The sequence below is a fragment of the Cheilinus undulatus genome, linkage group 4 (assembly GCF_018320785.1).
Source record: "Cheilinus undulatus linkage group 4, ASM1832078v1, whole genome shotgun sequence".
Classification (NCBI taxonomy): Eukaryota; Metazoa; Chordata; class Actinopteri; order Labriformes; family Labridae; genus Cheilinus; species Cheilinus undulatus.
This window is the reverse complement of record NC_054868.1, coordinates 21,835,095-21,846,528: the sequence shown is the minus strand read 5'-3', so window position 1 is coordinate 21,846,528 and position 11,434 is coordinate 21,835,095. Positions and strand designations below refer to the sequence as shown.

The following is an 11,434-nucleotide window of genomic DNA, read 5'->3' as shown; positions in this document are numbered from 1 at the left end:
CACCATGTATTTAGTTATTTATTTATTGACTTTATTTTCAGTCCAAATGTTGTTAAATAAAGGTGGGTAAAAAATGTATGCATTTGTTTACTTGCTTACAAACTTGCCGGTACTTCCGATTGAATGTAGTACACAAGTAGTAAACTTGGGTGGAGACCTTTTTTTTCTAATAAACTTTATTTTTTACTTTTATATTAATTATAGTACATTCTTTCATGCTTTCTTACGTCATATAAATTTAGGTACACACCTGAATTTGGGAGGGATGTTTATATGTTAATTTATTTGTGTTTATTGCCTGATTTCTAAATTCCTGTACATTTAGACTAAAGAACATTAAAGGTTTGCGAGACATTTGTAAGAACTTAGTTCCTTTCTCTGTTCCGATGCAACAGAGGGCGCAGTGTCGCCTACATGCCTGTGATACCAACTACCGGAAACGGGCTGTGGAACGAAGAAGAAACACGGAAGTACAGTGGAGGCGCGTATTGTGAGAGAGGAATAACACCCGTTGTGTGAAAGTAATTTAATTTTAAAAGTCCAGTTTTCTTATATTTTCGATTAACAGCAGCACAAACAGAAGGTAATCAAAAAGAACCACTTTCTTACAAAACCTAAGTATGTTTGCATGTGAGAGGTTGACGTACAGTGCAGTTTATTGGACAAGTAAGTGTAGTGTAATGTAAATTTCGCCTTAACGCGTGTTCAGTTTTAAATATCAAAGGTATATATATATATATATATATATATATATATATTTTTTTTTTTTTTTTTTTTTTACGTTGATCAATCGACGTTTTAACGAAAGTAAAAGCCAGCGCCTTAGTCTTCTGCTTCCATTGTTGTATCCATGGTTACAGTGTCATGATCATAACCATGGGAACTACTTCAGTCTGGCGGTTTTACGGACGAACCAACATGAAAGCATCGATTCAGTAAACATCAGATTAATTTTTTGGTTTTGAAAGCAGTAACAGATGCTTCAATGACGAAGTCTCTTCCTGTTTTTTTCTGTGCTGTTGTTAGGTGACACTGCTTTATTAGACCAGCGGTATCTTTAATGTTTAAAGACTATGTGAGCATATGTGTTCTGTGTTTGTAGGTCAGTTTAGACTGAGTCATGTCACGACAGATGGGAGACAGCCATCGCAGATTTCTACAGACCATGATGGCCTGTGGCATTGTTGATGAACCAGGGGCACGGAGGCTTTTTCAATATTGCTGTCAGACCCACAATGGTAAATGCTTATTCAGTCTAAATAATCTGATTTTATGATTATAGATTAACCCCTAGAACAACTCTTTGTCAGGTAAAAAAAAATAAAGTCATCATTTAGAAACTGCATTTTGTATTTACTTGGGTTGTCTTTGTGAGATATTAAAATTGATTTGATGATCTGAAATATTTCAGTGTGATAAATAAGCAAAAAAATCAGGAATCAGAAAGGGGGCAATACTTTTTCACAGCATTGTATCTGCCAAAGCTACCATATTTCCCTTTGTTTCGTTCCCCAGCACAGCACACCCCTGACCAACTGGATGATTTTATTGAAACCATCAACTCCAAGCTGCAGCCCCTGTTCATGCAGATTAGGAAGGGGATTTCTGAAGACACTGGCCAGCAGTTCTATGCCCTGGTTAGTGGGTGTTACTTATGTACTGGGCCTGTATTGTCACGCCTGTGTCTTTTCTTGGTTACTATTTTAAGAATATTAATCTGAGTTTCTTTAGCCCCTATTCAACTGCATGTTCTGCAGTCACATATACATGAAAACTGAATTTACTGCATGAAAACAAATGGTCATAAAATTTGCTTTCTTCAGCTGGTAATATGGTGTTAATTACTGGTAATCACATTTATGTTGTTAAAATGTTTAATGTTGTAAAACAGGGTCAAAGTAAACTTTTAAAAATTTATCATATTTAATAAAAATCATGTCCCAAAATATGTCTGAATAATAGGCAGTTTGCTGATGATATCATGGCACAGCAAAGAACTCCAGAGAGGTGCAGGAACTGTTTTTTGCATAGAGAAGCACTGTCAAAATGCCTAAAATTTGTGCTTTTTAACCCAGTGTCAACCCTTCCAACTGGAAAAAAATGCTGAGGTTTCCATCAAGCGGTCTGGTTTGGTTCAGTATAGTATGGTTGCCATGAATTTGCACAGTAAACCCTGGTTTTGATTGTGTTTCCACAGCTGATGTGTGTTGTCTCGCTCGTATGATGGGTAGAGATCTGGAGCATTTGGCTCAGCTTAGTAATAAGAGCTGGTCCTTTGGCTCCCAAACAGCTCTTCACTGGCACTAGTTAACCAAAAAATAAAACAAAGCAAACTGCTAATCAAATGGAAGCCAGTTTCTGTGGTCCACATAAAAGAGTAGCTTCATCAATAAGGCTCATTTGTGAACAACACATCATTATGCTCTGTGTCCACAGGGGGTTTTTCTTTTTCTTTCTTTTCCTTTTTGCACTGGCAACACTCAGGACCAAGCACAATAATACCCTTTCACACACATTTCAGATTCACAATTTGCCCAATGGAAGCTGAAAATTGTTTAAAATTCGGTTGGATATTTTAAAATTACTATGTGACTACTGTAACTACTGAGACGTGAGAAAGTCTGTATGAAAAGTAAATTACGCTCCCTAACAGTATTGTCATAACAATTTTATTTTATTTTTTTACCCTGTCTAGGTAAACATGGCTGTGACTGATATCACCAGGATGTCTTCAGATTATGCCGACAATGAGCTCGAGCTGTTTGGAAAAACAGTGAGTTAACATTACTGATGGATATCATGTAGATTAGTGTGGGCCGGGGCCCTGAAAGATTTTCAGGTCTCAAATTAGGCTGCAACATACTGAAGTTTGAGAAATGCTGTTTTAGATTAACAATCTATAGATCCTCTTCATCAAAAAAACTTAAACAATGCAGTCCTTACATATGCTTTTATTTTTTCAGATCTCTGATAGAAATCCCCTCTTGAAACACTAACTGACTGCCATGCTCTAAGTCGTCCCGTTAGCATCACTGTTTAAGGATGCTTTAAAGATTTTTAGTACTGTGAAAATACAACATTTATCTTTGGACATAAGATAGGATACCACAAGTAACTTCTAAGCAGTTGGTAGTAGAGGGCAGAGAGAAAATAGCAGCAGTAATTAGGATGTTCAGCTGTAACATCCCAGCCTGAATTTTGTCATGACTGACTAGAGTTTTTCTGATCCAGATTGACCTGATAGTGAGCTCTGACAATGGTAGAGTGTCCTCTACTGACATTTTAAACAGTGCTGACACCCTGGCCACCAAAAAGCTGAAGAAGAGTGAGACAGAGCACCTCCTGAACCGACTTGTGCAAGACAAATGGCTGAATGAGGTAAAATACAACATTTCGGTCTTCATCTGAAATAAATTGTTACATATGTGTGGACAGCAAGTCACATTTTTAACACGTCTTGAGCCCGGTGTTGACACCATGTAAGGTCAGGCATTCTGTGTAAAGTTAAGCCTGCTGTGATAGTGACTTCACTTAACTTTAACGATATCAGCACAATATCAATCATATTAAAATGTCAACAAGAAAGGAAATTGGAGCTAATTGTTCAAAGTCCAACTATTCCTTCAACAAAAGCATTATTTATCAACTGTTTCCAGTACTTATGAACTGCCTGAATGATATGTGATCCACGTTTACATCTCAGAGCTGCTCTACTCAGCCTGTAGCTCCTGAGCTGTGTGGCACTAGCTGTGGCTGTTACCTCAAAAACATTTCCTCTAAACCACTCTGGGGTTGAGGGATAATATATAATGGGCTCAAATCTGTAAAATCATTTCTGAAGCTCCTTTATTACAATTTAAGTCTAATAATTGTATTTTGGTTACCATTAGTTAATTGTGTAGATTTTATAATTGTTGATACTTGGAGTCCATGCACTTCTCTCTCTTTTCATCATACACTGTATTAGTCCCAGAAGCAGATTGTTCTCAGGGAGCATTCTCTGATTGAGGCTCTTGAAATAATTTTTGTCAATGTGACGTCTGTGCTTGTCATGGACTGTCCAGAACAAAAGCTGTGTTCAAGCATAGGGATGTTCACAAATGTACTTACCAGAACACCCCAGGTAAAGATTGATTATCAACTTTGTTGTTGTATCATCTGAACTACCGTGGACATTCAGGTGAAGAGAGGCAGAGCTGTAGACTGATCACCACCTGGTGCTGGGTAGACCCATGCTCAAAAAATCAATATGGCAATATATTATCTCATGCACCTTGCCCGATGCATGAATCAATATAGATTTTACAGAATCGATATGGCTGTGGATGCTGTGTTGGCAGTTTTGAAATAGACATCCCTCATGGTGCAGTTAACAACAAAGCCAGCAGTTGTAACAGGGCATGACACAGCATGCCTCCTGATCAAAACAAGGTGATACCCAGACCAGTAACATGAGTAGTGTTCATCTACAGCCAACAGGCTAAAAGCAAAGATTCTAGACGTTTTTGGGTTTCTTTAAACACCAAAAAGTCAGGAGATGGATATGAGTCATGCAAGTTGCAAGAAGGTAAATCATTGCAGGAACAACAGTCTTCATCGACACATGACACCAGGAATATTAGCGGTTAGCAACACTCACCAGACTAGTCTGTGTCATTCAACCAGCACTGAATGACGCTGTTATGTCAAAGTTTCCCATCACAAGCAGCACTTAATGCTTTAGTTGTAAAGACATGAGCCGGACAGCGTCGCTAATATCAACTGCTTCAGACAGCTGCTTCAGATAGTGTTAGTAACTTTGTTTAATCCCCACTCATCCATTCATTAAAGAAACTGCGGTGCCGTTTATTTAGAAGTAAGGCAAAAAATAGTGTTCACTACAGCGTACAGTTGAGCCAACTTGTTTTTTTTTTGTCTATTTTTAACAAAAACTTGCTAAATAACCCAACCTAGCGTCCCAAGGTGTATCGTGATTAAATGGCCAACACTCACTGAAATCACTGGAGGCTAATACCACTAGTGCTAAGTATCTTATACAGCCCAACTTCAAAATGCCGGAACATCCCTTTAATAGAAATAAAACACAACCAAAACAGGCAGTCATGGATCATTTGTAAAAATGTGTTTTAAAGCCCTTTGAATCCTGCTCTGCTCTCAGTTTATTGACCAGATGTCTCTCGCTTTGGTAACAAACAACATTCTCCAGTTTAGTGGCTCTTATTTGTTGTTTAATTGATCTCTGTTCTTCGGTTTAGAAAAGGGGGGAGTACACTTTATCCACCAGATGTATTATAGAGATGGAGCCGTACATCCGCACAATGTACCAGGACCAGGTCAAAGTGTGCCACATCTGTCGCAACATCGCTATCCAGGTGAATGTTTCCTGTCACTATTTTACTCCTGTAATAAATCCATAAAAGAACTCTGTCATCAACAATACCAGGTAGAACTCTTTTCTTAAATAAAAGGTGTATTATCATAAAACATGCTCATTTTAATACTTGCTACTGCTAAGAAGATTGTCTTTACCAGCAAAAATGCATGTTTGTTTTGGCTGTGAAAGTAAAAACTAGATATATCTTGAAACAATTATTTAATTCAACTTTCAAAACTCTTAAAAACTGTCTCAAAATCAGCACCAGTATAAATCCAGTCTGATGAAGAAAATTACTAATCGACACATGAACTTGTTCTGAGGGAATCACATGATTATAAATGGTCTAGATATCAGTTGTTTAATATTTTAATAATATGACTTAGAAAGAGATACAGAAAGTTTTTTAAGTGACAATACTGTTCCTTTTGTTTTCTCATTGCTTCAGGTCTTTCAGTTTCATATTGTGTGTATTGTTAGGTTGTTTATGGTGTTTTCCTCATAATGCTGGTGGTTAATTTTTATAAGTTTTTCTTACTTTAGCTTTCTTCTGACAAAATGCTTTATATCTTTCCTATAGGAGTTTCTCACAGTGTTTAATTAATCTTTTGTGTATTTTTTAACAGAGCCAAATTTGTGAGAATCCTATATGTGGGATAAAAATACACTACCATTGTGTGGCCCGATACTTTAAAGGAAGAGCAGAGCCGCGCTGTCCAGCCTGTGAGGACTTTTGGCCACATGAAATCCCTGGTATTCATTCTTTCTGACTCATTTTTTATTATACATTTGGCTCTTTAAACTGTTTGATGTATTAAACTTACTTCATTAATGAGTGTTTTAACAGATATTTATATGAGGAACAAGTGACAAGAAAAAAGGCAACACAGTGTTTGTAAGTCTGACATATTCTTTGTTGTTTGTTTCAGAAGTCAGACGGTCTCACTCTTAGTCCAGAAGAGGAAATCTGCAGGAAATTTTCTTTTGACTGCAAAATATTTAACTATGTTTTTGACTAAACTGTTAGTGAAACAAAGCTGTACATATTAAAGTTTTTTATTTTTATCTTTCAAAAACCTATGAGAAGGCATCTGATGCTGTAAGGTTAATATGTTCACAGTATATGTCAGCAACTTGTTTGTTCCCACCCTTTGTTCTTTTGTTGACTCTGTTGTTCCCTTTTATCAGCCAAATGCCTCTATATTCTTGAGAACATAAGAAACCTAAAATTTGTTTTAGGCTACATTTGCTGACATATTTTGTTTTATGCACATTCAGCAATGCTTGTATCTGTCTTTTTCTTATTCTAATAAAATTCCTCAGAGGAGATTACTTAGTTTTTAAGATGTCAAATCCACTGTCACACATTTCCCCACCAATCTGAGCAGTCTGCTGGCAGACAGACACAGAAAATTGTGTCTTATCCTCAGTAGGAACATTCAGGGTCCCTTAGACCAGGCTGAACCAATATTAACATTCATTTGTGGCCATGTTGATTAACCCCTGGAACCCAAGCCAGTTTTTGCTATTTTTTAGTCTGCCTGTATTTTTTATGCAAAAATACATGTAGAATCTCAACCCTTTTAAGGATAATCAAGTTATCGGCATCTTGTTTTTCAGGATACATGTGCTACAAGGATGTCACATGAATGTATCAAAAGTTATATGACCAGAAAGACCAGTAAAAAATAACAAGGAAATTTAATCTCATTGAACTTCATGCAAATCACACCCAGCTCAACAATGAACAAGCCTTTTCACATCTGCATTTAGTTCCAGGCCTTGTCTATTAAAAATATAACAATTTGCTAACAAACACAAAACAGAAACTATCACTATCATTTTTCTCCAATTCAGATTTGGTGTGCATGTAGTATTCCAGTATTCCTTTGCTTACACGTAGTGAAACATTGACACACTTTTATCCACAAGGTTGTTCAGTCTTCCTTCTTCATATCCTCTGACTTACATCAGTCAGGAACTTACAATCTTTGGTCTTGGGATCTTTTCTGTTTGTTGGAGCTTGGAAAAAAGTATTCAAGTTTGCTCTTTCATTCCTTTGCCTGGCATTAATTACAAAAGACTTAAAACTAAATTATCTGTTCTCATTGCTTTTAAGAGGAATTTAAATGACTTGGAGGCAGATACTTTGCAGATGCTTTGATTCATTTACAAATGCGGTCAATTTTGGCAAATATTTGTTGTTTAAACGTGTTTTTTTCTTGTCACTTAACCCATTTAGACTATGTTTCTTGTATTATGTTTGCTGCGTATGACTGCAGCTCTTTGTCTGATTATTTATGTACTTACATTTGATTCCCAGTAGTTGTTGCCACAGTGACATCTATTCTTCCTGGGGTCAACATAAGAAGCCAGACAAAATCAATCAAATACACAAAGATTAGTAAAAGATAAGTAAAGATAAGTAAGGTTGATACATTGTTTTTTACAGCCCCAATTCCAAAAGAATGGGGTGCTGTTTTAATTGATTTGATTTGCAAATCTCATAAAAACACATTCACAATGAGTACAATAATATATTATGTTAATTATATTAATTCATTCTTTGTGATCTGAACCAGATATAGTGGCTATTTATTCATTATAGACATAATATGTAAACTGTTTGTACCTGTCTGAAGTACACTCTTAGTAACGTGAATTTGAATCTCCACAAGATCTATCCAGATTTAATAAAGGTTGCATAAAAATACTTAGAAAATGCATTTAATTCTTCAACTATAAAGACAAACATGGGCCTGCTTAAGTTTCTAAACCTCAGAGGATGCAATATTTCTTTAACCTAAATGTGTGTCAAAATACTAGGTTGATACATTTTTGTACGCAGGGATCTTATTCGCTACACTTTATGCAAACATTCAAGTGTCAATTTTTCTACAGTAGTTTGCAAAAAATCCAGCTTTCCTTATTTTTGTATATTGCTGATGTTGAGCCAAAACCTCATATCTCCATTTTTTCTATATGTATTAGTGCTATTGGTCCCCCTTTACATTTGCTAGTGGGTTTTAACCAGTTTTTATAGCAATAAAAAGTGTCAAAAAGATGCTGACTATGACCGTTCAGCATTTTTAAAAATCTCTTGTTAAGTGGTGATTATGGAAATAGGAGATTTTTGCCCGACACCAGCAAATGCATGTCTTATTTAAAAAAAAAAACCTTTTATACAACAGCTTTGATTGCAATTAGATGTTTTTCAGGATTGTTCAGCCTTAGTTTAATCCAGCAAAAATTATGGACATTATAATATAGAATGATTTATTGCTTGTTTGTTGAGAAATCTGCATAAGAAGGGGAAATTAAAGATATTTGCATATTAAATCACAATGCTGAGCAAAAAAGGCAATTAGATTATTTTCCCACATTGCTCAGTCCTACCCATGTGACTGAGTCTTTGGTGATAAATTTCAATTTTATTCTTACTGATTGCCTCATGACTTTATTTAGTGTCCTGTTTAAGCAACAGAACAATAGTTTGAGCAAAAATTAAATGCAAATCTGACAAGAAAATACAAATCAGGTCCAGAAATACATTTGAACATTTTTTTCTAATAGATTACTGTTGAATGTTTCTCTAAGAAAGGCTACGTGCAGAAGTTCATGCTTTAAAAGTAAAATTATACTGGAACAAAGCTGGCTGTAATTCTCTTCATATCTGATCTGTCTTATCTTTTTTTATGACGTTTTTATTGGAAATTACATAACAGCAGAAAAAAAGCCCTCCAGTTAAAGATGACATAAAATGTTTTTATTTTTAGAATCTGCAAAATTAAATATTCAGTTTTCTGCTATACAATTCAATAAAAAGCCAAACAACATTTTTAAAGCAACATATATTTCAATTATTGCATGACAAATTACTATGATTTCATTTTTAAGAATTTGCTTTAGTTTTAGTAAACATTTTAGCTCTTGCTCTCATGCATGCATTTATCCTGAGGATAACATGCTGAGAGAGAAAGCACAAAGAGAAATGACCAAAGCAAACATTGTCAGTGAAGTCACATGTAAAATAATCTGATCTGGGATTTATTGCCTAACACTCCTTTGCATGTAAATGATAAAATTATTTCTGCATGCATATTTAACGTGTTACATGCTGTGAAAAAAGCCAGTTAAATTATAGTAGCCAGAGAGGAGTACTGTTTGAGTATCTGAAGTGTAACAATAAACTTGATCGCTTTTCTAAACCAGGGATAGAACAAAGCGTAGATGAGGGGGTTCAAACAAGAATTAAAGTACAGTAGCCAGGACACGATGGCCCATGATGAAGCACTGTTTGATATATCTTGTCCTGAAAGAGAGGGGTAGTAATACGGACAGAAACTTAACAAAAACACCAGTATGACCACACCCAGAGTCCTGGCTGCTTTTTTCTCTGATTTCTTTGCAGTGATTCTGACATTCCTGACCGCAGCTGCTCTAACATGATTCTGCATGGCCCGAGCTTGAGACACTGCTACAATAAACACCCTCATGTACAGGACAATGATAACCAAACAGGGGCCAATAAAGGTGAACACGAGGTCCACTGTTCCTGAGACATAGTTAATCACCACCACACACTCCCCGAAGCAGGAGTTATACCTGTCCGGCTGTCTGAGATGGTCCTTTAAAATGAGCCCATTGTAGAGAAATGAGCAGGCCCAGCACAGACACACAGACAGCTTCACCCGTCTGTGCGTGACTTGGTTGGAGTACTGCAAAGGATAACAAATAGCAACATAGCGATCAATTGAAATAAGCACCATGTTCCCCACAGATGCTGAGGTAAGAGTGAAACCCACAATGTAAGACAGAGCACACATGAGATTTCCCAGCAGCCAGCAGGTTTCTATGAACCGCACTGTCTCCACTGGCATCACCAGCAGCCCAACGAGGAGGTCTGAGATGGCCAGGGAGAGCAGGAGCAGGTTAGTTGGGGTGTGAAGCTGTCTAAAGTGGGAGATGGAGATGATAACTAGCAGGTTGAGAATAACAGTGAGGGCGGCAGTAAAGGAGAGCAGAGTGTAGAGGAAGATAGCCTCAGAGTAAGGGCGCATTAAACCCCTACAAGACAAGTTCAGGAGCTGAGGGTAGCAGAGCTCAGCTCCCTGCAGGTCATCCATCATCCAACACAGGAGAAGTAGCGTCTGAGCACAGTCAGCTTTCTGAGTGCCAGATATATTACAGGTTACTTTTCTCAAAAGGTACAGCTCAGCTCCCTAGTCATCCTCTTCATCACCGTCTACTGTAGACCAACTGGCAGGTGTAGTCTGTTTTTTTTCTTTTTAGCTGTCATCCATCTGATATCCCCTCCTCTTCCTACCATCTCCCTTGATCATTCTCTTACTGTCTAATCCCAGTGTTACATGATTCAACAAATTAGACTGATGCAACTGATGGAAAAAGTTTCTAAACAAAGGTTACTTTTGTCTGCTTAAAGTTTGTCATAAGATGTTCATTGACTGCCCTTTTTACATGAGAGAGACGTCTAGTTGACACATAATTGTGTGATTTAAATGAGAAATATGAAAGGTATTTACCTCCTTGGATGTTTTACCTTTTGATTTATTTTATAAATCAATCATGATCATTATAATTTTGCTTTTTGACAAAATAAACTACAATAAACCTCTAATGTCAAGGTGAAAACAGATTTCTACTAAGTAATGTCCATCTGATAAAAATATGTAACTTAAAATAAGCATAAATACTCACCCCCTTCAAGTCAGTATTTAGTAGATGCACGTTTGGCCGCAATCACAGCCCTGAGTTTGTGTGGATAGGCTTGCACATCTAGACACTGCAATTCTTCTTTGCAAAACTGCTCAAGCTCTGTCAGGTTGCTCTGGGATCTTGCATGAACAGTCCTTTTCAAGTCCAGGTACAAATTCTCTATTGAATTAAGGTCTATGCTTTGACTTGGCCACTCCAGAACATTCACCTTGTTTTCTTTAACCCATTTCTGTGTAGCTTTTGCTGTGTGCTTCAGGTCATTGTCTTGCTAGAAAATAAATCCTCTCCCAAGCCTTATTTCTCTTGCAGATTGAAAAGAATTGT

The 11,434-nt window shown here is 36.7% G+C and overlaps 2 protein-coding genes across 2 annotated transcripts; one reads left to right on the top strand and one right to left on the bottom strand.

The window, feature by feature from the left end:
- The first annotated feature begins 446 nt into the window (after window positions 1–446).
- On the top strand, window positions 447–6,701 carry nsmce1 (NSE1 homolog, SMC5-SMC6 complex component). The gene is made up of 8 exons (XM_041785526.1): window positions 447–583; window positions 1,103–1,238; window positions 1,516–1,637; window positions 2,696–2,773; window positions 3,232–3,378; window positions 5,256–5,372; window positions 6,001–6,127; window positions 6,304–6,701. Exons 2-8 carry the CDS (start codon window positions 1,121–1,123, stop codon window positions 6,324–6,326), a joined length of 732 nt encoding a protein of 243 aa, XP_041641460.1. The 5' UTR covers window positions 447–583; window positions 1,103–1,120; the 3' UTR covers window positions 6,327–6,701.
- Window positions 6,702–9,507: 2,806 nt separating this feature from the next.
- Window positions 9,508–10,500, bottom strand: LOC121509024 (trace amine-associated receptor 13c-like). Its single transcript, XM_041786213.1, has one exon. It carries the CDS (start codon window positions 10,498–10,500, stop codon window positions 9,508–9,510), a length of 993 nt encoding a protein of 330 aa, XP_041642147.1.
- Window positions 10,501–11,434: the final 934 nt, after the last annotated feature.

What these genes read in the sequence shown, in the direction of transcription:
- LOC121509024 (XM_041786213.1), bottom strand. Translation starts at nt 10,500, where the DNA reads ATGGATGACCTGCAGGGAGCTGAGCTCTGCTACCCTCAGCTCCTGAAC.
- nsmce1 (XM_041785526.1), top strand. Translation starts at nt 1,121, where the DNA reads ATGTCACGACAGATGGGAGACAGCCATCGCAGATTTCTACAGACCATG. An exon ending in TCGAGCTGTTTGGAAAAACA is followed by an intron (nt 2,774 to 3,231) that starts GTGAGTTAACAT and finishes TTTCTGATCCAG; the next exon opens with ATTGACCTGATAGTGAGCTC. An exon ending in GTCGCAACATCGCTATCCAG is followed by an intron (nt 5,373 to 6,000) that starts GTGAATGTTTCC and finishes ATTTTTTAACAG; the next exon opens with AGCCAAATTTGTGAGAATCC.